The 27,122-nt window shown below is 44.6% G+C and overlaps 1 protein-coding gene across 5 annotated transcripts in view; it reads right to left on the bottom strand.

The window, feature by feature from the left end:
• RAP1GAP2 (RAP1 GTPase activating protein 2) overlaps positions 1 to 27,122 on the bottom strand; it is a 293,053-nt gene that overhangs the window by 166,736 nt on the left and 99,195 nt on the right. The window contains exon 1 of one of the 5 annotated variants that reach the window (XM_043531455.1): positions 18,260 to 18,728. The exons of the other annotated variants lie outside the window; for them this stretch is intronic. Within the exon in view, the coding sequence (XP_043387390.1) occupies positions 18,260 to 18,276 (17 nt within the window). The 5' untranslated portion in view covers positions 18,277 to 18,728. Of the gene's footprint in view, positions 1 to 18,259; positions 18,729 to 27,122 lie in introns of those variants that run through there. 5 annotated transcript variants of the gene reach the window in all.

The following is a 27,122-nucleotide window of genomic DNA, read 5'->3' as shown; positions in this document are numbered from 1 at the left end:
TAAACATCTGTGATTCACCACAGATCCCAGTAGTTACAAGGCAGCATTTAACGGCAAATGTAAGTAGAGTATATATATTTCCACTTCCCTTTACCCTTAGATAACTTTTGAACAAAGGCTGCTAAAGACTACACTGGCTGGGTTTACATAACACTGTTATATGCTCTTCACAAACAAGCTAGAGGACATCAATTATTTCATATAGGAGTGGGAACAACCAGTTAACATACTGATTTATGGAGAGAAGTGTTAACTGGGTCCCCAGCTTTCAAAGCCCTTTGGTCTGTCAATAAGCTACAGTAGAAATTTTCATTAACTTGCCTCTACCTTCACCAGAGGTTTGCAAACCTCTGCAGTATCACTACTTGTTACATATCTTCATGGAAGTCATTTATTTCTGTGTGAAAGCTGAACTTTCATCTTAGTCATGCAATACTGAAGAACCTCACCCTGCAGACCTGAAGGTCAACTTCCTGAGCATGTTGATAAGGGGACTAGAGAAATAATTCATGAATGCTAGGAAAGTACCCAAAGACTGAAATAGAATGACACTACGCCATTAACGAACCAGTTGTGCTATCGTAGTGTCTGTCTAGGGTGGCCACAGACTAATGGGAGAATAATATACTCTGCCTGTCTATGGACTCAGGATACTAACCATGAGAACATAAAAACAGCCACACTGGGTCAGACCAATGGTCCATCTGATCCAGTATCTTGTCTTCTGACAGTGGCCAGGGCCAGATGGTCTTGAGGGAATGAACAGAACAGGTGATTTCAACTGATCCACCCCATCATCCAGTCCCACCTTCCGGCAGTTGGAGGTTTAGGGACATCTAGAGCATGAGGTTGCATCTGTGACCATCTTGGCTAATAGCCAGGGATGGACCTGTCCTCCATAAACTTAGTTAATTCTTTTTTGAACTGATTTATACTTTTGGCCTTCACAGCAGAAGTCTAGCAGAGTAAACCTCACTCATTTATATACCAATATACTTGAAGGGCTTTTCCTAAACTCAGTGTACTTATAGCAGACCTGGTTCTCAGCTGGTGTAAATTGGAGTAGCTTCACTGAAGTCAGTGGAACTATACTAATTTACACCACTTGATAATTAACTCCATCAGCCTGTTCCATAATTAACTTGTGATACTCTCTTAAATCCTACCTGCAATACTCAACAGACCTTTACGCTATACTGTACGTGTTTTTGCACCACACTTCAAATCCTCAAGCTGATGCAGGTGAAGCTTGGGAGTAAATAGGGATAACCAGACCAGTTTAAAAAAAAAAACGTTCAAATGCTTCCCTGATTTTGGTCATTTGCCCACTTCTAAAACCAAATTCAACCAAAATTTCTTTATGGTTCTAAAATGTTCTGGTCTGGTTTCTAGCCAAAGTTTCCCTAGTATTTCAGGCCCTCTCATGGTATTTCAGACCATGATCAGAAACAGAAGCCCAGATGGGAGTTAGGCACCTAAATATCTTTGAGGATCTGGGCCAAAATGCTGAAAAATCTCAAGAGAAAGCTGTGGTCACGAGACTTGCAATTCAGTGTTGTAGACTCAAGAGGCTGAAATGAGAATCTAAATATTTGGGTGCTCATCCGCATGCAACCAAACGTTCTGAGGTCCACCCATCACCACAAAGAAGGCCTGGGTGAGAAATCAGTTTCACAGGGCAGGACTGTGATCCCATCAGGACTGCTTCATATGAGTAACTGCTCACCAGGATGAGTAAGGTCACAAACTGGAGTATAACAACTGTCTGCTTAGGACTCCCTGGGCAGCGCTATGTCAGGGTGTCTTCCTGGGCTACACAAAGCTGTTTAAATATGTACCCAATTCATTACATAAAGAACGATGTTGAGGGGTTTTTTTGAGATTGGTGCAAGCTGCCCAATGAATTAAACTCATTCTGACATTTACAGTGAGCGGAGTTCTTATTCAGCACTTGGCAGCACGAGAAAGACGCTACATCCAGCTCCAGCCAGAAATTCGGTGGGTTCATTCACTATCAAGGAGTGCAGGAAGGCAAGAATCACACTGGCTTCAATTCGCTCTTCACTTAAGCTCTGAAAGTGCTGGCAATAAACTGGCTGTGTCTCCAAGTTCAAAAGGAGATTTGTTCTCCCACTTCACCTTAGGGATTTAAGAAGGGTAAACAAGAGCAAGCCAAATTTAAAGGTGCCCAAACGGATTTTGAAAAGATACACGATATGATGTTCAGAGGGCCAGACACCCATACTCAGATCAGGCCAGATCCTCAGTTGGTGTAAAAGGAAATACATTTATTTATGTTAGCTGAGGATGTAGCCTGCTGAGTAATTCCTTACATTGCAAACATTCTCATTGGAGTCAATGGGATTTGTTGTGGAGAAAGGCCCTATGAAGAATGAGTAAGAATATCAGAATCTGACCCACAATGATCAAAAGATTAGGTCTGATTCTACACTAGATTACACCACTGTAAATCAGGAGTAAGAGCACTGAAAAAATCAGTAATACTACTCCACACTACAACCAGTGAGTTCTGAATGAGTCCTGCAGGATCCATGCGTCAGTAATACACCTATGACTCTAGACATTGACTACTACAGTACGGTACAAACTCTGATCTCAGTTACAGCAGAGCAAACCCAAACTCACTCCATTGACTTCCTCAGCATAAGTGAGATCAGAATCTGGCCCATTAGTTGATTTTAAATTACATTGTTACCAATTCTCAAATTCTTAAAAAAAAAAAAAAATTAAATCAATACCAAAATTGCTTTTTCCCCCATCTCTGCCCCATAGCATTTTGTTAATTATTTACCTCAGTGTTAAAGGCTAAAGGGGTACAGGCAATTTGACTGACAACTCAAGGTTCATGATTTGCAACAGTTTGGCTATCAACAACCAACAATACCCTGAAAAAGAACCTTCTTCCCCCGGGCCTAATCACTTAAGTGACTGGAAAGAAACAAGGTTATCACTGTTGCTTTGCCAACCCACTTATGAACCTTCAGAGACAGACAACCTTCCTCAGACAACAGAAAAAAAAAAAATCGATCAGGTTTTCCAATGACAATGACCTCAAGGGCAAAGCTGGTCACGGTGACTCATAAAGAAGTGTCAAATGAAAGGCCTTCGATCCCTGAGCACGGGCTTTATCGCCATCGGTGGGGATTCCAGAGCAGATCAAAGGACGCAGACATCCTCAGAGTTTGATAAATGGATTCGTGTATGTACTTTGTAGTCCAACTTGCATTCCTCCATCCTAGCTCAATATTGTGCTTCGTCCTTTTGAGACTTGGAACCTCTTACCATTTTTAAAAACGTCAGCGCTACTCTATGATATAAATCACTGTGTGATTCGGAATTGTTGGTGAACTAAGCTTGCAAAATAGACTTAGAGATTCAAAGCTGTCAGTGTCTCCTTGTCTTTTTCATTCTGTATATTGTAATTTATGACCTGTATCTCTCAGTGATACTTTCCTTCCCTCTGTACTAATTTGGGAATAATTGAGCACAACTGAATAGGCCTCAGGCTAAACACCTGGGAGTTGAAGGTGATTTAGGCTTGCAGGATTGGGCCTAAAAACAGGGCCTGATCCTGGTGTATCTGGCTTCCAGCGGCAAAACTCCCCTTGATTCCAATGGAAGAAGGTAAAGGCCCATAGCAAGCAACTGGATAAAGAGTCTTTCTGGTCTTTTTTATATCGCCTTTCTAGTTCCTGATAAAAATATACCGTGTCGTACAAGCATGACTGCAGTTATACAAAAGTTTCCAGAGATAAGGTAGGCTGGTAATAGAGGGACAGGCTTAATAAAAATCACATTTATTATGATAGGGTCTAGGGATCAACCTCAATGTGCTAGGTACAGCACACACAGAGAATAATTGACTGCTCCTGTCCCTCTACACTATAAATGGACAAGACAGATGAGGGGGAAGAGAAAGGGATACAACGGACAAGCCCTTGGCTAAGGGAAGCACATCGCTTCCCTGTTGGTGGTGTTTTGGTTTGATTTTTTTTTAATTGATTTGATTTGGTTTGGTTCCAGCCTAGGAAAAGGAAAAGGAAAAGGAAAAGGAAAAGGAAAAGGAAAAGGGAAAGGAAAAGGAAAAGGAAAAGGAAAAGGGAAAGGGAAAGGGAAAGGGAAAGGGAAAGGGAAAGGGAAAGGGAAAGGGAAAGGGAAGGAAAGGAAAGGAAAGGAAAAGAAAAGAAAAGAAAAGAAAAGAAAAGGCCTATCTCCGGTTCAAGGTGCCCTCTATAAATAATGGAGGCCCCTTTGCTACCGGTGGGCAAATGAGAATATGCGAGGCCCCGGTGACTTCAATGGGGCTCTGAAGAGAGTCTTTCCTTGCAGATCCCATGGTAGGACTGGGGCTTTTCCATGCCACCCAACAAAGGCACAGGCAGCAGTGCCAACTCATCAACTTTGCTCCTCGGACAAGGAGCCAGCCCTCCGAACTGAAACATGCCCCACTTCGTTTCCAACCGATGCCTGCTCCCTGCCCCCAAAATCAAACTCAACTCCATCATCGGAGCCCTCCCCAAATGCAGCCCCAACAGATGGGCTCTGCAGCAGGCCCTCATATTCAGGCTGCTTCGTATCTTTAATACATTCAAATGCCACAGGAGAGTCACAGAGAGAAATTCACCCCCCAGCGTAGCACTGTTCACTTCCCCGGAGAGATGAATTGAGCCCCAAGAAAGCATCACACAAATGTTCAGCTCCAGGTGGAGTCTGCAGCACGGACGGTTAGAAAAATTTATCAAAGGAAGAGATTTGATCTGGACTTCACAGAGCGAGTCTGACTAGACTGCTGCTGATTTCACTGAGTCACTACAGAACTGCATATTAAAAAAAGCCAAATGCAGCGTCTGCCCACTGGTGGCCATAAATGAGAACATGCTTAAGCAAACAGCTCACCCAGTCCACTGGCTGGATAAGCTAGCCATATCTGTGCCCATCACGTCACTCTTGGGCACCATAAGCAGCCACTCCACACAACGAGACCAGCTGCCCTGTGAAATGCTCTGCTGCTCTACGTGGTCTATAACTGGAAGTCACTGTTACAGGGAAGAGTTAGTTTTAAGGCTTTGTTTATGGTGAGCTTTGTAAACCTTTGGATCAGAAGACACTGTCAGATCAACTTTAGGATCAAAGGGTCAGATTCTCAGTGAGCACAAATCAATCCGCTGAAGTCCATGGAACTACGCTGATGGGACGGGGCCTGCGGTGCAGATTTTACAAATGCTAAATCAATACAAAGGTTACAAAGAGGATGATTTTTTTTTAATTCCATTTGTTTGTTGTCTCATTTGTTCAGATGAGAGTTTCCCTGCAGTGCCTGCAACACCAAAACAACATCCCGTGTTAGCCCTAGAGCACCAGGAGCGGAAAGTCAAAGTGAGTTGGGGAGGGGAACCAAGGTGAAACTAACGAGTCCGTGTCCAGTGTTCACGATGATTTTAGCTGTTAAAGTTAACAGCACTAATAATGAGAAGTGAACTTAGTATTTTAAAACTATTTGAGCTTGAATAAGGTAAGAGGTGTGTGTGTATATATCAGGGATCGGCAACGTTTGGCCCGCGGCCCGCCAGGGAAAGCCGCTGGTGGGCTGGGCCGGTTTGTTTACCTGCAGCTTCTGCAGAGTCGGCCGATCGCAGCTCCCACTGGCCGCAGTTCACCGTCCCAGGCCAATGGGGGCTGCGGGAAGGGTGGCCAGCAAATCCCTTGGCCCATGCCACTTCCCACAGCCCCCGTTGGCCTGGGACAGCGAACCGCAGCCAGTGGGAGCTGCGATCGACCGAACCTGCAGATGCTGCAGGTAAACAAACCGGCCCGGCCCACCAGCAGCTTTCCCTGGCGGGCCGTGGGCCAAAGGTTGCCAATCCTTGATATATATAAAATATTTCACCAAAAAATCCCGAAGCATCCAACTAGGTGTCATGACAGCCATCACTGAAATGCTGCCTATACAAAGTGTACAACAGATCAGTGCAAAGAGAGAAAAATCTCTCATCCAACTAACATTGTAGCAGGGGATTGAGGGAGGCAGCAGGTCACTGACTATGGCCTTGCCTACCCTATAGCTATACGACAAACCCTCCTCCTCGTGGAGACTCAGCTTACACCGAGAAACAAGTCCTTTTGCCGGGACAGCTTTTACCAGTTTCCCATACAAAATCGGCTAGACCAGCCAAAGGACATTGTAGTTGGTAAAACTGCATCTACACTAGGGCTTGTGCCCGCATAGCTCTGTTGGGGGAGGGATGTGATTGTTTTCAGATTCTTACTGGATGCAGCAAGGCTGCAAAACTTTCAAGTATAGACCGGGCCTAAGTCAGAATGTAGCCAGCAGGACACCAGCTCTCCAGTGCATCTACTCTTCATTTTAAATAGCATCTGAATAAAAGGTACTTCCAGCGTCACAGGGCTGCTTTACTCCTTGCTGCAGTATTGATTGAGGTAGATGAGGCTTTCTTCGGACAACTAACAGAAGTTTCCAGATCACAGGCCCTGGTTCTCATGAGGGGACTTCAATCACCCTGACATCTACTGGGAGAGTAATACAGCAGTGCACAGAAAATCCAAAAAGTTTTTGGAGAGTACTGGGGACAACTTCCTCGTGCAAGTGCTGGAGTAACCAACTAGGGGCCATGCTCCTCTTGACCTGCTGCTCACAAACAGGGAAGAATTGGTAGGGGAAGTAGAAGTGGGTGGCAACCTGGGCAGCAGTGACCATGAGATGGTCGAGTTCAGGATCCTGACAAAAGGAAGAAAGGAGAGCAGCAGAATACGGACCCTGGATTTCAGAAAAGCAGACATTGACTCCCTCAGGAAACTGATGGGCAGGATCCCCTGGGAGGCTAATATGAGGGGGAAAGGAGTCCAGGAGAGCTGGCCATTTTTAAAGAAGCCTTATTGAGGGAGCAAGAACAAACCATCTCGATGTGCAGAAAGAATAGCAAATATGGCAGGTGACCAGCTTGGCTTAACAGAGAAATCTTTGGTGAGCTTAAACACAAAAAGGAAGCTTACAAGCAGTGGAAACTTGGACAGATGACTAGGGAGGAGTACAAAAATATTGCTCGAGCATGCAAGGGTGTAATCAGGAAGACCAAAGCACAATTGGAGTTGCAAGTAGCAAGGGATGTGAACGGTAACAAGAAGGGTTTCTACAGGTATGTTAGTAACAAGAAGGTCAGGGAAAGTGTGGGACCCTTACTGAATGGGGAATGCAACCAATGACAGATGATGTGGAAAAAGCTGAAGTACTCAATGCTTTTTTTGCCTCGGTCTTCACGGACAAGGTCAGCTCCCAGACTTCTGCACTGGGCAGCACAGTACGGGAAGGAGGTGAGCAGCCATCAGTGGTGAAAGAACAGACCGTAAGTTACAAGTAGGGATGTACATCATGCCCACAATACAATGGGCCAGATCCTCAGGTGGAGTAAAGCAATCTAGCTCAATTGTCTTCAAGTGCAGAGAGGTCACTTTACATCAGTTGATGCCTAGTCCAACATCCTAATTCAACGTGAGGGGTTTTGACTTATTCCACTCCCAAACATCTGGTTTTGTCAATGACTGGACCACGTTACTGTAATGAGCTGCAGCGTCTTTGTGCATGGTCTGGCAGAAAAGTAATGAACCGAAGTCTACCTCAAAGACAAAAAACATCATTATAAAATATGGGCTAATGCGAGAAGCGTGAGTCCCTTAGAACTCAATGAAGGGACGTGAAAGTAATTGCGGAAGACGAAGAGTTATTATTAGGTGAGCTCTAATGCGATATAGTACATTCAGATGCCTAATAGGTGACAAAACATAACCTAGGTGTCCATCCAGCCCGGGATACCTGGGAAGGAAAGCAGAAAGACTTCAGTGTGGCTTTTGGGAATGTAATCTAAAAATCTAACCCCATCCTCTCATTACGACTATGTTATTACAAAAAAGTTCATTTAAATGTCACACTGAAATTGCTGCTGAGGTCCTGCTCATTCAGTTTCCAGCTACTGGGAGCCAGTTTGAATCCCCAGAGGCATCAATTACCGGGAAGCTTTTATGCACACATTTATCTTTCAAAATTATGATTAGGCCCAGGTATTCTATCTCTGGGAAACTTTATAGATGCTTGTAAGAGTAAAGGCAGTAAAACACATTGGTATCACTCCGACTCTCAGAAGCTACAAGCTATAGTTCCCACTGGAGGAAAGAGGAATAACTGGGAATAGTGAATTCCCTATTGGCTTTGCAGTATAGGGATGGCTTTACCTAATGAAAGAATACACACGCACACTTGTATATATCACTACACCTACAACAGAAAGGCAACCCCCTCTGGGGTAAAACAGCAGCTGTTCCAGACAGGCAGTAAAGAATACCATAGCTATTTGGAAGTCAAGTGGTCAGAAAGCAATTATCTGAGCTAAAATTTGTCCAAGTCACAATGGTTGGCAATCCTACTGCAGTGAAACATACTATGGGATCTTTAATGACTACAGGTAATCAATACCCCTTAGATTTAGATGTCAGCTAAAATGGGGGTAATAAAGGTAACACACTGGTTCTGTGTTATCTCCGTTCTTTACAGGGTAGCGGCTCCTTCGTTTTAGGAAACTGGGGCATAATTTTAAAATGTAGTCTTCTGCCTTCTCAGTTATAGTTGCCTTTGCAAAACCAATAGCCATATGAGATACACGGAAACTCAAACCAAACAACTGCAGAGGAAAAATGTGGCTCATTAATGACACCAAATTAGAGGTAGTTTCAGTTGTCTGCAAAACATTATGGAATTATAGATGAGATTATAGGCAGCGGGACCAGGAGAGTGGTAATATGTAAAGCTCAGAGGATTTTGCTGTAATTAAATGAACCACACGCACATCAATAGAAATTAATATCATTGATGAAAGAAACATCAGACATGGAGAAATTTAGCTTAAGGGTGAGAAAAGCATGCAAAACAGATGGAAATTATTTAATATGCATCATCTCTGTCTCAGCTGGATGTCCAATTAATTCTCCTCTGAGATTCAAAGTGAATTTAAGGATTCTGGGAAGTTTAAGAGTTCTTTGTAAATAAAATAGTACTCCCCCCCCCCCCCCCCGCCCAAGACCCAACCACTACTATTTATTCAGGTCACTAGCTCTGCCAAAAAAAAATCTCTCGGATACTATGTCCCCCTTAATCATATACTGTGGCCTATCATGATATGCTCATTTGGATCCAAATGGTCTATAATAAAAGTCAGAAGCATAAGAGAAAAAGGCATAGTCTTGTGGTACAGTTCTGGACAGCTGGTTAAGAAATGGGTTCTTTTCCTGCAGGACATTCCAATTCTAATGAAAAACCAAAAGGTTTCTGGACAAAAAATGAAAATTCAGTTTCCAAGTTTTCAATTTTTTAATAAAAAGTTGAAATTTTCTACAGAAAGCAGACAGTTTCTGCAGAGTTTTGTTCAGTTGAAAACTAAGTTTTCTTCAAAAAGCAGTTTTAATGAGAAATTTTTGACCAGCCCTAATTCCTGGCACAGACTTCCTGTGCAGGCATGTCATTTGTTTCCTCTGTACTTCAGTCTCCCATCTGTAAAACTGAGATAATAATACTTCCCTATTTCACAGAGATGGGGGAGGACAAACCAATAGAGCCATTATTTCACTCATCTTTTGCGAGGGGCTCACGAACTGTGATGACAGAGACCATAACAGAACCCTGATAAGTCGTTGCAGAGGGAGGATGAAATATGTGTTCTTTATGTTATTACTGAGACTGACTAAATTGCATTTTAACAGACACCACTCTCTGGGATAACTGACTGGTCAACAGTATATCTATTTCAAGACCGGCTGGAGGTGCGGGCTCTGGGTTTGGAGTGCAGGAGGGTGCTCCACGCTGGGATTGAGGGGTTTGGAAAGTGGGAGCGGGATCAGGGCTGGGACAGGGGTTAGGGTGTGGGAGAGGGCAGGGATGCAGGCTCTGGGCAGCGCTTACCTAAAGCAGCTCCTGGAAGCAGCGGCATGTTCCCTCTTTGGTTCCTACACAGAGGCACAGCCAGGCGGCTCTGCATGCTGCCCCATCCGCAGGCACTGCCCCCGCAGCTCCCATTGGCCACGGTTCCCGAGACAGCACTTGGGGCAGCATGCAGAATCCCCTGGCAGCCCCTACACATAAGAGCTGGAGGGGTGACATGCCACTGCTTCCAGGAGCCGTGCAGAGCCACAGCAGGCACCCTGCCTTAGCTCCGCTGCGCCGCCGACTGGACTTTTAACAATCCAGTCAGCGGTGCTGACCAGAGCCACCAGGGTCCCTTTTCGACCTGGCGTCCCAGTCGAAAACCGGACACCTGGCCATCCTAGTTAGGCAGCTCAGACTAGATGATCCCAGTGGGCCCTTCTGGCGTTGGAATCTCTGACTCTCACAACCACTAAACACACCCAGGACTCCTGATATGTCCAGCAAAAGCAGATCTAGCACCATCTAGTGGTATAAAATATTCTTACATACCGGCTTTTCTGATCTACAGTATTTCTTCCCTTTACAATGTGTTTGCCTCTTACATTAGGCAGCATGATTTGACATTCTTTATACCCGTGTTTGGGCAGGGAGTTTTATTTCCATCTGAGTGCATCAGCTCATTCAGAAATATAAATCAACCCAACAGAGTCACAAGGGCCCTATTACAATCAGTAGTTAACTTATCAGTTGTACATGGCAAAAATAAATCCTTAGAAACCTTAATCTGCAGGGAGAGGGATTCATAATATGGGTCTGACATTTTGAGGCAATTTGCATTTGCATTGCCTTTCAAACAATTATTTTGGTGGTGGTTTCTAGAAGATTTTGAGGGAAAAGCAAGAACCCCCTAAACTAACTGGGATTATCATAGATATGGCTATTTCTGTGTGCATTTGCATGCCGTCCCAGAGTCTTCAAATTCTATTTAACTTGCAGGGAGGGACTCACCCTTATTCAATGAACTACACCCTGCAGGGTAGGGGATCTCCTTGAGAACAGAGAGAATCAGAAGCCTTGAGAACCAGATCAGTATATATAGGCCAAGCCCATCCCTTGGTGAAACAGGCGAAGAGGTGGGATGCTGCCATTGTGGAGTGGTTACAATACTTATAAGTGGTATGGCAAAAAGTGAGTTCTGCAGGATTTTCAAAGCAGCTGGCAATATAACCCTTCCACCTCCCCACCTACGATAGGCAGCATAAACAAAATGCACTGTCCCTGTTTTGTCCTTTTTATAGTCTCCATTCACTAGCTCCCAGCTGAAACACAATATGTTGGTTACTATGGAAACCACCATGGTATGGGCAAAGCATAGTGGCATCTCAGATCAAAGCACAGAGAAAATTAGTTTGCGGAATGATTATATCAGAGGCTGGTGAGTAGAGCATTGACACAATGGTCCCCATACAAAATATAGGAGACTGGCTGTGGCCACACAGAGGTGACTGGCATGCGCGCACACCATTGGCATGTACGCCCCCACTTTAGATGCACATTACTGCAGAAAATCTACCCCAACGCGCCCCTGTAAAAGGATATTTCGGTGCAGAGGTGATGTTAGTTATCTGTAGATGTCTCACACCATGCTGGTGATTTGGTTTGGTTTTATTTTTTTGGTGGGGTCTAAAAAGTAACTGTAGAACAGCACCATCTTGTGGACACTACGGGTACCTAAAAGGAAGTAAGCTGGAGAGGGAGAGAGAATTTAGGAGCTCTCTCTCAGAAAAGATGCTAAATCCAGTTTATCCACATAACAGTCAAATAAGAGTGATCAGGGATTCCCTGCTTTCTCAAGAACACTGCAGTAGCTAGCAAGTCCTATAACCACTGTTGCTTAACCCCTTTAGAACAGCCTCAATAACTTGAACCACGCCTGCAGCTTGCACCGGACGGCTCCAACAATATTCAGTATTTGCATTTGCTCCTTTACTTGGTATTAGCAGCAGTTCTTTATCCTTTCTGTGGGCCTGACAAGAGAGGGCAGCATCTCTCACTCCGACCCACTACAGACTGCACTACATGTATATCACCATGTAAAATATAGTGATTAAGCTCTTCTGTGCCTGTCGAAAAATTCAGTGTTAAGGTCACATTTTGAGACTTCACCCTTCAGTCTTCAAAACACACATCCCCTGGCCAATTAGGCAGAGCGTCAAAAATACACCACGGATGCTGAATGTTTCCACCACGGTTTGCACATTAAGGAGCAAATCAGGAAATGAGTTTGCTGTAATATTGTCCTGGTTTCATGAGGTGCTTTTTACTCGAGCAGGGTGGAGTCCTTGGTCACTGTGGTTGAGACACAGCTGATGTGAAAGCAGTTGGAGACTCAAACTGAAAGCACAAAATGTTGCTTGTTTGTCATTTTTCAGGTCGGTTTCACTTCCTGTGTTTAGCATGTGTCCAGCAGTCAACACCAATAGTCCTGTCCATCCCCCACCCTGAATGCAGACATTACCTCCCTTGCCATGCAGATGCACCCTGTCATTATCAACGAGGCTGTGTGCTAGATTCCCTGGGCAAAAACAAAATGCAACAAATTTGGGCTTTTGCCTGTTGCCCGCAAAGAAATCAATTTATAAACCGTGGACCCATAATCACAGAAGTCAGAAATGAGGCAGATTTATTAGTGTTGGTGTATTTAATACTCACAGGACTTGAGTTTTCACCATTAGATGGTCCATACAGTGTGTAGACAAGGTTTATCCTACTACTGTGATAGCAAAATGTAAGTTATTGCTCTTGTAATTCAATCTGTAACTCAGATTTACTCTTCAAATCTTCCCTGCCCTCAGCCCTCGTTCCAGAGCTATAAACACCAAGATATTGATATATTTGGGGCAAGATCCACAGCAGGTGTAAATTAGCATATCTCCATTGACTCCAGTAGAGAGCTGACTGTTTACATCAGCTGAGGATTAGGACCTAGAAGTCAGTGTTAAATAAAACCTCTTACATTAGAAAGAGATTAATAATAAATCTTTTCTCTCCTCTTTATTATACAGGAGAATCTATTTTAAGAGACTACCCAAAGGAACAGCAGAAATCGAATACGTGGTAGAGGCGGGTCTTTATATACAGATCAAATTAAAATGTACTGGAAATAATAGGAATGCTTTAAAGTTCTCTCAAGATAGGATAGCGCCTATTCAGGGTGCGCCGTATTATGAGCCTTGCCGTACAGGTTTGTCTAAGAGAATGTGTTCATAGTGTATTTGTGTGTGATTCTCTTATAATAGGAAGCAAAACTCACGACAAAACCCCAAACCACAAGAAACTTTCCTGGTGTTGGAATCTGTTACATATGCGGAACAGCCGAGGTTTGTCAAAAGACTTACAAATCCTGTGAGCAAACCCAGGCAGAGTTTGAAGGGAACATCAGGCTGATTCATTTCTGGCTGTGCATTAAGACCATGAAAAATCTTTGGGGACACATCCTCAGCTGGTGTAAAAGCTCATGGCTTCATCCATCTTAGGCACTGGTCCTGGGGCATGATGCAAAACACAGCTGACACTCAAAGGTTCTGACTGAGTTTTGCTTTAAACTTTTAGGTTCTTTGGAAACAGAAACTCAAAAAGAAAACTCAGGGGTCAAGAGATGGAGAAGGAAACAATGAAATTCTTTGCAGAGACTCATACCCAAACCAATGTTTATTGCCCAGCCTAAGTAAAAGATAATGTTTAACAGAGGTGTGCTCAAGCTGCAAAATTCATATCTGTTTGGAGCCATGTTTTCTGAAGTTTGTCAGTGGATGTTATATTCAGTACACAGAGGAGATGGGTCTGTTACAGTTCTCAGCCAGAGAGCCTTGCTCTTTACCTCAAGACATAGCGATTCATGTCTGAAGGCCTACGGCTCAATTCCTGATGGGCTGGCCAATATGGTGGTCATCGCTTGAGAGGTTTGGGCAGCTGCAAGGCTCAGAATGCATCTATGAATCTTATCTTTACCCAAAGCCTCAGGGCGTTTTCAATCCATGGTCCCATCACTGAGATAAGGGCCTTCCACTAAGTCGGAGCATTTGGCTTGGACCCATCTCAAACTTAACAAATATGTAACCATCGGTTTAGACAGGCCCTATCTTTTCTCTGTGTTTGCAGAAATACAGAGCTGTCCATTTGGCTCCCCCCGTGCCTTATGCAATTATCCATCCTATAATGTGATGAAGAAACACTACTTATGTAGCAACGTATGGGGCTAGATCCTAGCTCTCGCTCTCTCTCTCTCTCACACACACACACACACACACACACCGTGAGCAGCTATTTTCCCTCACTCCTAAGCCATGGCTTTAATAATTAATTTAATAATAGACTATGTGGGTAGGGGAGTATTTCTTCTAGAAATTTCACTCAACTGATTCCACAGCCAAAAACCAAACAAGAGAAAAAACAAATGAAGCCTGCTTGTCATCTCTCTGTTGGAGAGACTGATGTTTTGCAATAGTTTTATGGTTCATCTATGTCTAATTTCCAGCCTTCTGTTTGAATAAAAGATGTATTCTGATTCTCCATCAACTTAATAAATCTAACTCTCTCAGTATTTTCTTTTAAAGGCTTTAGTAATAAATGCCGTAAGGTTACAGGGTGAAATTTTACCCCATGTAGAGAGCATGTGCACCACTTAAGTTACCACTCAAGAAAGAGATCTTGGAATCATTGTGGATAGTTCTCTGAAATCATCCACTCGATGTGCAGCAGCAGTCAAAAAAGCCAACAGAATGCTGGGAATCCTTAAGAAAGGGATAGAAAATAAGACAGAAAATATCATACTGCCTCTATATAAATCCACGGTAGGCCCACATCTTGCATACTGTGTGCAGATGCGGTTGCCCCGTCTCAAAAAAGATATATTAGAATTGGAAAAGGTTCAGAAAAGGGCAACAAAAATTATTAGGGGTATGGAACGGTTTCCTTATGAGGAGAGATTAATAAGACTGGGACTTTTCAGCTTGGAAAAGAGACAGCTAAGGGGAGATATGATTGTGGTCTATAAAATCATAACTGGTGTGGAGAAAGTAGATAAGGAAGTGTTTACTACTTCTCATAACACAAGAACTAGGGGTCACCAAATGAAATTAATAAGCAGCAGGTTTAAAACAAATAAAAGGAAGTACTTCTTCACACAACACACAGTCAACCTGTGGAATGCCTTGCCGGAGGATGTTGTGAAGGCCAAGATCATAACAGGTCTCAAAAAAGAACTAGATCAGTTCATGGAGGACAGGTCCATCAATGGCTATTAGCCAGGCTGGGCAGGGATGGTGTCCCTAGCCTCTGTTTGCCAGAAGCTGGGAATGAGCGACAGGGGATGGATCACTTGATGATTACCTGTTCTGTTCATTCCTTCTGGGGCACCTGGCACTGACCACTGTTGGAAGACAGATACTGGGCTAGATGGACCTTTGGTCTGACCCATTGGGGCCGTTCTTTATGTTGTGTACTTTAGCCCAGCCTGTGTGTTTCACACTCTCGCTGTGCTCATTACTATATTTTGGAGGAGGAGTGTTGACAGGCTGTTGTGGAAGCTGCAGAATGGATCGCCTTTCACCAAATTCTTTTTCAAGTGGTGCTTAGACCTTTCCCGGCCCTCCCCACAGAGGTGAATGTCACCCATAATTCGCTAGAGATCATTCATCTCTCATCTCTCTCAGCCTGGTGGGTTCAAGAAGAATACATGGCACTACATTTACAAGAGTCACTGAGAGGACTGCACCAGCAAAATATTTACATGCTAGACATGGGCCCAGACTGCAAACTGGAGATCAAGATCCAGACCTGAACTTCCCCAAAGTTTGGAGTGGTTTGAACCCAGGGTTTTGGTTTAGCCCAGTATAGATCGGCTACAGTGTTCAGATCTGCCTCCAGCCTGGATTCCACAATTCTCCGAAGTTTCAGGGTGTTTAGGTTTGGACCCATGTTTAGTGTGCGCGCACACACACACACACAGGTAAGTCAACATGCAAAACGCATGTTTGTGCCAGCACTGCAGAGCCTGGCACATTTGCATGTAAATACCCACTTGGAGAGGTGGTAATAAAATCAGAAGAATTTGCATAAAGACAATCCATTCTACAGACCTTGCTCCCAAACCAACTTGCCCCCAAGAACATAGAAATGAATGCAGAAAAATTGCAACAACCAGTGGATAACACGTTAAGCTACATCATTTCCATTTCTGCCATTAGCTCTGCTCTTCCCCGTCAAATATTAAAAAGCCCCGAGACTGGGCACATTTCACTTTATAAAGGTTAAGCAAATCACTCAATATTTCTCTACTTCCATCTTCAGCACTCTTGATCCCATTATCAGCAGACATTCGCACTCATAATTCATCTGAATTTTCACTTGTACACACATTAACGCTCTTGGTAATTTGATGTACAGGGCTCTTCCCTTCCACACTACTATTTTACAAGATGTTCTCCATGGTTTTCTAGGAAAAACAGAAATTGGCTTTCATTGGGGGTTATATTTTATATCTGTGATTTCTCTTTAGACCCCACTTGTGGCTAAGAGCAAACACCCCAATCTGGTTATTCTCCCTTGATGTAGAATCAACAGGCAAGTAGTTAATTAACCCCCTGACTAAACTATACGTCCATACTCAAGCCCAGGGACAGAGTAAAACTCCTTATTGAGGGGAGAGGGGTCCATGCCAATTTGGATCTAGACACTGAGTTCAAATTACTAAGGAAAAACATTAGCATCATAAAAGCAAAGCAATACAAACCATACACACCTCTGCATATTACTGTAGCAGATGACTTGCCACATTTCATATCACTCACTGCAACTGCACCTGAGCAGAAACAATTACCCTCTGAGAACTAATGGAGTACCTCAACAAAAAAATGGTGAAAACAAAACAACAAGGAGCACAGTAGAGACGGGTCTGTACCAAAATCCCAGATCCATGCACCCCGAATTTTAAGTTTAAAACTTGATCTGAATTTTGAACCTCTCTAAATTACCAGCAGTACAGTTCTGTGTAAGCCCCTAATTTGTTTTATTGATTTGAATTTTTAAAATGCAACCATAGCGCCCCATGCAATGCTCTGGGAACCCATCCCCTAAATTTAAAGTCACAATATAAAAAAAGGACTGCCCATAAATATATCCACTTCAGGCCACCCCTCTCCCACCTCAACTAGGTTGGGAGACAGAGAAAGATGGGCTTTCCAATGCGCCTGTGAGGTGAATAGGTCTGACCTCTTGCATTGATCAGAACGTGAAGCATAAAAGGTAAAAATCTTTCTGAGCCATCCCTGCGCACCGAGACGTTTGCAGAGATAGAGTTGCATTTGCAGATTAAATATTGGCGTGCTAAAATGTTTCCCATAAGAGAATGCAGCCTCCCTGTTCACCTAGCAATTTTAAAGGAAACTAATTTTGTGTACAATGACCCCATTCTGTTCTTGGTTTTTCAGTCTCCATAACTCATTCATTCAGTCCTTGCCTTATTACAGGAGAAAATTGGTGTCAACTTTGGTAATCATTTTTGTGATGTGGACACTTCTCTACTGAGATCTCCCAAACTTGTTTCACAGAGTCCACAAAGCAGTCAGTGGATGCAGCATCTTTAGGTAACTAGTGACTTGGGATGCTTTTGATCTGCCCACCTAGCAGTGAAACGAGATGGACTGCACAGCAGAGACTAAGTCTGCGATTTCTCAGAGGGCCTAATTTTAGGGCTTGTCTACATATGGAGTTATTCCGGAATACGAGTGCCTAGGCAGGGAGTCAGTCAGGAATAGCTACTGCGCTTTAAATTCACACCCTACCTGAATCCAAATTAATTTTCAAGTGTAGACAAGCCCTTAGATAAAATGTAAAAATTTACTTTGATGTGGTGCAAAATATTTTCCAAGTCCTATTTACAAAGAAGGATCACGAGCTGCCTCTTTCTCTCCCACAAACATCACTGTCCTCATAGTGAGCCTTAAAAGATCTTTTCCCCCTGGATCTGTACAGTAACAAACCAGCAGAGTCTTTGCAAGTATCCCCTTGCAACACAGATACAGGAGTCCTCCCCTTCCCCAGTATCCCAAGGGCCTCATCCCAGGGTCATGAAGAACTGTGACATCTACAGCAAACTGTACAATGCGATCATTAAGCCTCTGTGAATCCTCCTTCAGAAAACAAAGGGAGTGGTGGAAACGTGTCCTCAGCAACTCTCTGAGTTCTAAAGCTTTCTAGAGTGTCACAGCAGGCCACAGCAATAGAATACACTAAAAAAGAACAACTCACCAGAGCTTCCTGTGCATGCTGATGGCTGAAGGGGGAATATGACAGGTTATCCGTGGCTAGGGTGCTACCAGGAGGCAGCAGCCAGACGACGCTTTGACTTCATGCAGTGTCACTCGCTAGTTGCACCTCAAGGTAAGCTTACTTTAATAAAATTAGGCCAACCAAATTGCTAACGAAGACGCCAGCAGTACGAATCTGCCTTTTCTTCTCCAGCACTCCCACTTTGTAATGTCTCCTCATTTTCTCTAAGTTCAAATCCCTCACCAGACATGTTCGCGGTTACCATGGTAACTAATGAAAACCAAATTTGGAAGAAGAAGAAAAAAAAAAAGGGAGACAAAAAATGCTTTTAAGCTCTGGAGCCACCTGTGTGTCTGAGTCTATTAATTCAAACAATAACAAACCATCTCTCAGGATAACAGACCAGAGCAAGACAAGATTCGTGCTGCCTGCAGGCTCCTCATTTGGTGCCGTTTTTTAACAATGCCCCACTGCTACAGTTAGCTCTGCAGATCATGGGTTCACACTATGATCTAGTCTGAATTGCCTCATTTTTACTTACAGGTCTCAGGCCAGATCATAGGGTGTAGCTACAACCCTCTGTTACTGATCCTCCTCTGAGCCTGATCCGCAGCGGGTATGAGCCTAGAGACAGCCGTCAGGCAAGAGACAGGCTTTCAAAAGGCACTAGTGATATGGGTGCCCAACACCTTAAGGGCCTGACTTTCAGAAGGTGGGGATTCAGTTCTTTCTGAAAATGTGGCCGCTTTAAAGGCAACTCAAAATAGGGACCCCAACACTGAGGGACACAAAGTCACTAATCATTTTTTAAAATCTTGGCCTCATTAGGCCTTTCGCGCAGGACGGAGAGGCTCAGGCTTTACCTCTGGAGTTCCTGGGTACAATACCCAATGACGACCAAGAGGACAGTGGCGGTTTTGCACCATGCTGGCCATGGAGCTGAGGTAACTGAATACAGCAGCCTAACCCCATCGTAGATGGATCTTCTAGTGTCATAAAACTGATGTACTGGCTCCTACATCAACCCGCCACCTGCTGTCAATGTTGGGGAGACAACTGAAGGAAAGACAGTCTGGCTGAGGTGCTCCTATGCTGTAGCAATCCTCATAGGCAGCTGATGTACCCTAGAGCAGCCCTCAAGCTGCTCTAACTTACCTTTGTGCACATGACAGCCTCAGAATTGGGACAGCAAGCAAATGGAGGCTGGAGGGTGTGGGATGTTTTGCCACCTTTGTACCAAAACCCCTAACCTGCCCTGCGTGCTCTTTGCCTGCAGCCTTGGGTTTGGGCCACCACTGTAGTTAAATATATGTACACAATACACAATTGTACATGCTGATTTGATTTCCGAGTCCCAGGTTGGCAAGTCCAGCTCAAGTGGTTGGATTTCCCATACTCAGTATAGCTCACCCACATCTATCTATTTCCCTCCTCGCTCAAGTTCTCGTTCTACTCATGCAATTTACATAATCATTTCCCATGGACAATCAAAAGGCAACAAAAAATGCAGTACTGTGGTACCACAGAGCTGAAGACGCACAAAGCAAATATTACAATAACTTTATCTGCGGAGCCTGCGACAGCCAACACTGCATAATATTTAATCATGAGTAAACAACAGACCCTGCAAAGCCTTAGTCATCCTGCTCTCCCATCTTCTTCTCCTCACTCACACGGGGCTAGCCAAGGGAAACTCCACCGAGGTGCGAGAGAACCCATTGAGTTCAGTAGGACAAGTCACAAAAATAAGGATTTCTCATGAATAAGAGGACTCAAGTTTTTATTCCCATCATCCTGATACATTAAAGTTGACTAGTAATGTCCTATTTGTGGGAACAATAAAAATAACTATCAGGATAGGCTAGTTTAATCTTAAACTTTCATTTTATACATGCTGTACCAAATCCAAAATGGATCGCCTTTGGAAGACAGAATGGCCCTGCCGATAGGCTCCAAATCTCATTACCATTCCCCTTTAATCAGACAATTCAAATCCATTCCACTTTGGTTGTGACAAAGTTGCCCGCTGGTAAGCCCTGGGTGAAGTGGATTTGTGACCACAACCCAAGTTTCCCTAGCATATTTGGCACTAATTGACACCACAGCTGATGGTCTAAGCAGAGCAACTGACTGGGGCCTTGGAGTCTGACCTGCCTTCCCAGCACTGTCTCCCCAGGACAAGGCTGAAAAACAACATGGATTGGAAAAATATAACAAGGTTTTCTGGCCGATAAGACAAAGTATGGGCCTGTCACTGCCCTTTTCCATGTTTCAACCCCAAATGAATGGAATTCTGGGAGTTGTAGTTCCCAGGGCTGATGGAGTTGGCAGGGCTTTCAGCAGTGCATGCTGGGAAAGGGAGCAGGAGATATAAGGAGCTCAATTTTCCTCACTGCAAGAGAACTGGGGAAAGAATAAGACTTGTTGCAGTGGGAGCAAATTGTCCCCCTTCACTGACCGTATCAGGAAAAAAGAAATTTTAAAGTGACCTTTCCATGTTTTTCCAGGACCAACATAACTAGCTGTAGTGAACTAATCCTGCTCCTGAATTCCAGTCATTCACAAAGGAATTAGATGCAGTTTATTCTGACTCTTAAATAACCCTCTCATTAGTGGCGTGTGTAATTTATGAAAAAATAAACAAAATTCAAAGGGAGACACAGGAGGCGATGGGCCCTACAGTCTTTACCAGCTGGGATACGATTGTGTCATTCAAGCACCAAGAACAAACCGCATTCTGCAAACCACGCATACAAGGGAAACAGCACCACATGCTTCCGAGAGATACCAATGGAAGTGTCCGTACTCGAATCATTCCACACAACTGTTCGGCCCAGACCTCCCACAGTGAAACGGGGTTTGACTCTCCCCCCCGGGCCCCCGCACACACCCCACTCCACAACTTCCTGAAATTCATCTGTCACACAAACAGTTGTTTTCACACATCTCTGGGCCGAGTCCTGAGAGGTGTTATGTGACACCTGGGTCGTGCTGAGGACCCTCAACGCCCTTTGAAGTCAATGAGCAGGATCAGGGTCATAGAATATCAGGGTTGGAAGGGACCTCAGGAGGTCATCTAGTCCAACCCCCTGCTCAAAGCAGGACCAATCCCCAATTTTTGCCCCCATATCCCTAAATGGCGCCCTCAAGGATTGAACTCACAACCCTGGGTTTAGCAGGCCAAAGCTCAAACCCGGACATCTGCTAAAGTACAGCATATATTCTGGTATCACAAGTAACACGGAGATAGGACTTGATTCTGAATACCTCTTGCTCAGCAATTGTCTTGGGTTCAGGATCTTAATGAGATCCCATGCGAATTAATGTAATGGTGCACTGCGGACAGCATACTATAGAATTAACCAGCCATGAGCTCTATTCATACAGTAAATATCTATCTCCCGTTTCTATTTTAGGTGTTTCTAAGGTGCCCGTTGCTGTAGTATCTAAGCACCCAAAATTGGGTTGTGTTGCTTTTCCAGTGTTTTATGCAAGAACATGTGAATTCTGCCCACACCAAGAGGCAATTATTCCAGATTTGTACCCGATCTCCACCTGCCCACTTATTTCAACACTGACCAAGGTTATAGGCTGGGAATATCATCAAGAGGCATAAGCACAAAGCACAGAGGAGTCAGGCATTAACACGGAGGCAGCACAGCTGCCTTCAGAAGGGAGTCTGTCAGACCCATGGGTGTCTTACCATGGCTTTCACAGCATAAGGACGTGAACCTGCACACGCTTATTGTCTACACCAGCGGTTCTCAAACTGTGGGTCGTGACTCCATTTTAATGGGGTAGCCAGAGCTGGCACTAGACTTGTTGAGGTCCGGGGCCTAAGCCTGAGTCCCCCTGCCATGGCCCAAAGCCCGAGGGCTTCAGCCCTGGGTCATGGGGCTCAGGTTACAGGCCCCCAGCCTGAGGCTGAAGCCTTTGGGCTTCTACCTTGCCCCCCACCGGTCCAGAGCGGCAGGGCTCTGGCTTTGTCCCCTCACCCCCACCCGAGGCAGCAGGACTTACACAGGCTCAGGCTTCGGTCCCCCGTTCTGGGGGTCGTGGTGCAATGAAGTTTGAGAACCCCTGATCTGTGCTAAGTGGCATGAGCAGTTCCACCACAGCTTGGGGGTAAACGTGAACAGGATTGGGCTCATGGATGGTGGGAGCAGGCAGGCCAGTGGGAAGGGTGGGGGTTAGCACCCTTCAATGGAAATATTGACGGGGGGAGCTATGTTTCCACCCCTGTGCATCATTCCTCGTAAACTGTGCATCTGTGGAGGGGGTGGAGGTGGGAGCGGACCCAGAGGGGCTGCAGCAGCTGCCATGGCACCCAGGATTTGGCCAGGGAGCAGGTAGGAACCCACCCATCCCCAAGTTTCAGCATCCCCCCCCCCACACACACTCCACCAACTATTCCTGACACCCCTACCTGCCACGCACGTCCGCTCTACCCCCACATTCAAAGCGAGCTTCTGCCACCACTGATCAGGCCGTGTGTTTGTGGAGAAGGTGCAGCCATTTTTACAGGAAACCAGCATTTGGGCCATTATGTTCACTAAGCCCTGATCTGGGTCCCATTTAAATTAATAGCAAAACTCTCCTTGATATCAGTAGGAGCAGGACTGCTTTACTAAGAAATTGCGCATTGGGTGAACTCTGCCAGTTACAGACTTTATTACTAAGTATTAATTTTGTCTCCATGGCACCCAGAGATCAAGCGGGGTTGGGGACCCATTCTGCAAGGTGATGTGTGAACATATATGAGTAACAAACAGCCCCTGGCACAAAGGCGTGATCATGTAATGCCCCAGTCCTGCAACTGGACCCATGTATGCGACCCTGGTACTCACATGGAGCCCCAATTAACTGTAACCGGTTCCACATGGCGGCTGGGATCTGCCTGCACAGATGCAATTGCAGGATTGGGGCCAAAATCTGCAACTGCTGAATGTTCATTCACTCCCACACTTTTGAAACAAACATTGATGTTCTAAGTGACCCCTGCCTTGCATAAAGCAGCTCATCATTTTATTAGCAAAATGCAAAGGAAAAAATTGCCTAAGCCCAGAAAAATGCACTCCGGCTAGAAGGCTGCCATAATCATTTATTTTTAATAGAGGGTGTTTTTTAAAGCTTCACACAAATATCTAATGTGGCTCAAGCTGGGCACACATTAGAGAAAAACATTTAATGAGGCAGTCTGCCCACAAACCAGCAGTATTGTGAATTTCAGAAAATAATTAGCTGCAAATAGTGAGGATTAAATAAACTTCTCTGGGTGTTCACCAAAACATACCGAGCCAAACCCGCCTCTATGCAGAGGGCCAGGAGGAGGCCTACACACTGCACAAGTGATGCGTGGGTTTGAACTGACCCTGTGCACTGAGCTGAATGTCACCCACGCTGGGTCAGTGCACCTCCATGCTACCCCGAACACCACCACCCCTCCACCAGGCTCTCCCAACACTGCCATGTGTGCGGCTGCTCAAACGAGCCCGTTACTCGCCCTTGGCTCCTTTGGGCAGGGTTAGCTAAACTCCCGGTAGTTGAGATGCCTGAGTAGACGTGCAGAGAGCAGTCAGAGTGTAACCCATCAGCGACTCTGTTACCTGTCCCCCTCTGTGCCTGATCTGCAGAGGATGGGACAATCCCACCGAGCGAGTCTTGACTCTTTAGCTCATGCTTTTAGCTCCGGTGTGTCAACCAAGATGGAAGCCATCACAGTAGCACCACTGTCAATGCTAGAAAACCCAGACAGGGGACACCAGGCAGCCTGAAGCCACGTTGGAGGGGGAAAGAGCACGCGCTGTGCCAGTAGAAAGGAGCAGCAATTACTGCTTCGGTACCTACTTCCTCCACAGTCAGAACTGCCACTGGGACAAGTACCCTCTACCACTCATTGCATAACCGTGGCTTCAAAAGCCACAATACAGCCTTAGGCTTGCATTGAGGAATGTGGGGCAAGAGGTCCACGACATCAGCCGCTGAGAGGTCTGTGGGAGAAGCCTCACAAACACTACTCACAGCGCAGCTCAATTTAAGGGTTCCCTAGGAAGCAAGGGCCCGATCCTCAGTTGGTGTATGGGGGCTTAGCTCTACTGGCTTTAATTTCCACATGCTGAGGATCTGGCCCCACGTCTCTCATCATGGCTTCTTGCTGGCAAGTCACCTTGCCCTTTATCTGACAATTTGTCACATCGAATCCCGTCAGCTGAATGTCACACAACGCGGCTTTGAATGTGAGAGTTGACTTGAGTCTATGGGATGCGACACTGACTAGACAGGGGAGGGGAGGGGAGGGAGAAAGGGGTTTTGTTGGGTTTCTCTTCTTTTTTGTGTGTGAAAAACTTGCATTTTTTAGGTCGCAGGATCAACTCGTTGCCAGGAACATCACAGTCCTTATACAGAAGGGAAAATCATGTCCTGACCCTTTACCAGTTGAAACAACAAGCAAATGCCTCTGATCCCCACTGCAGCCTTTCTGCACACAGGTGAATTTTATCCACCAGACATTGCACTACTGTTTATCCAAAATCCTCACCCTTTCAAACAGATGGGATGTTTCTATGGCCTGGTCTACGCACCGATTTTGTATCAGTCGCACTATGTCAACTGAGGGTGTGATATTTTACCCAAATTAGTTACAGTGGTACAGTCCCTGGTGTGGACTCAGCTCTGTCAGTGAAAGGGTCCCTTAGTTCCCTCCCCATATGGAAATAATTAGACATAGGCACCTTTATACTGCTCTAACTGCATCCAAATTAAAGGAATTGAGAGGCTTTAACTATATTTATGGCTTAGTCTTCACTACAAAGTTAAACTGGCAAAGCTTTGCTGGCTAGGAGTGTGGGGAAAAAAAATCAACCACCTAGATAACAGATATGCTGGCAAACCCCTCCTCCCCCTGTAGACATGACTATGCTGAGAGAAGAGTGTCTGTCACCATAGCTAATGTTGTTCACGGAGGTGATATTACTGGCCAGTATAATTCCTCCATTTGTCAGCATATGCAGCGTCTAAGCCAACATGGCCAGAATGGCACAGGCTCCGTAGCGTAGACATAGCTGGTATTGTGAGAGTGGTACAGCTCTGGCATTTAGACCTGGTCTAAGACATTTGGTAAACCAGGGTTGGGTTGCTTGTGATCCTGAAAAAAGGAACAGACCCTAAAATGGACTGTTTCATTCCAGAAGCCAACATGTACAATTCCTATGGAGACACTCTTGGGGCTTCAGTGAACCAAGAAGTACTTGTCTCGAACAGTAGCTATTAGCTGAGAGCAATGAAAAATTCAGTGATTTAATAGCTGATTATCTCCCACAAAAGCCATCATTCAATGAACCTTTGCTGACATTTCATAAATGCTTAAAATATCATTTCTTAGCTACCGCCCGTGAGGTGATAGTTTTCATTTCTCTGTCATGACTTGAAGGCTTCAGAGGCGTACAGAATCAATTTCCTTGCAAGAAATTCATCTCCACAGGCTGTTTGAGGGAACAAGCCTGGATGACCTAACCCTCCCCTTCAGCCCATCAGCAGACAGCTAATTGGATTTCTGACGTAATTGAAGCGAATAACACCAGAGGAGAAGAAAAGCTGTGCAATCCTCTAATTTCTGAGTGGAGAAAAAGAAGAGAGGTCTCTTGCTCTCAGTCTGGCCTCTGTTATGTCATATGAGTCCACGTATGTGTGTATATAGATGTGAGAGAGAGAGAGATCACACAATCAAATAATTTTGCTGTGATTAAAAATATATTCTGAAAAAAAGAATGCCAGATATTGGTCTCCATCAAAGTGGGAGTTCTGTCAGAAGTGATACGCAGATGTGATGCTGATAAGCAATGCAAAATGGAAATGATGAGCATGTTAAACGTAACTAGCCCTTAGAACTGATGCTGGGGCTTTGCCATAATAAACCCCAATCCTAAAGCAGGATAACAAGAATGAAACCCATTGCGGTGAATGAATGTCATGGGATGGTCCGTCCAGAAGAGAATCATGAAAAGCATCCCATCCCCAACAAAAAACAGCAGAGGTCAATGGAAAATTGAAGCAGATACCCTCAATTTATTATGGGCCTGATCCTACTGTAGTCTGTAAGAAAAAGATCCCCATTGTCTTTCATGGGCTTTGGATAGGGCCCTAATTTTTCACAATGATGTAAACTGAAGATGTCATCATTCAATATTTACAGCCCTGTGATTTTCCTCTTTGGGGGAAGAGGGAAGGAACCTTAACTTTTCATGTCTCAGAAAAAGAGACTTTTTTTTTTGGACAGAAAATGGCTTTATGACTGAACCAATTTTCACAAAAATATTTCCATTTTCATTGAAAATTCTCAATGAAAAAAAAAATGTAAAAATTTGACATTTCTCACCCATGAAAACTTGGAAAAATTGGTTGTTTGGCGGGGGGGGTATGAAAACCTGGATATTTTTAAAGAAAAATGTCAATGAAACAAAAAAAAATTTTTTCTTTACATTTTTTCACAGGAATAAGACGACAACAAACACTCTTCCCAACCAGCCCTTGAACAGACCCATCCAGCCCACAGTGTTGGTCTCTAGAACTTCTCTAATGTTCTGTATAGTGTTTTCTGGGGCTTGGTCCATTTTGGTCTTTGATAACCAGCTTCATGAAGCATCCACCGCTTGCCTTGTGATGCTGTTTCACAGTCTAACAGCTTCTTCCCTTAGGATATTTTTCTGATATTCACTCTGAGCTTGATTCTGCATGGTGCTGAACATTCTGGCTCTGTACCAGCAAAGCATCTGAGCAGTCCCACTGGCCTCATGTTCTTACAGTTACTGTTGGTTAATATGTAAAATTACAGACGTTTAAATGC

Source organism: Chelonia mydas, chromosome 17 (genome assembly GCF_015237465.2).
Source record: "Chelonia mydas isolate rCheMyd1 chromosome 17, rCheMyd1.pri.v2, whole genome shotgun sequence".
Taxonomy (NCBI): Eukaryota; Metazoa; Chordata; order Testudines; family Cheloniidae; genus Chelonia; species Chelonia mydas.
Note: the sequence above shows the minus strand (reverse complement) of the source record. Positions and strands in the feature narration are given on the sequence as shown.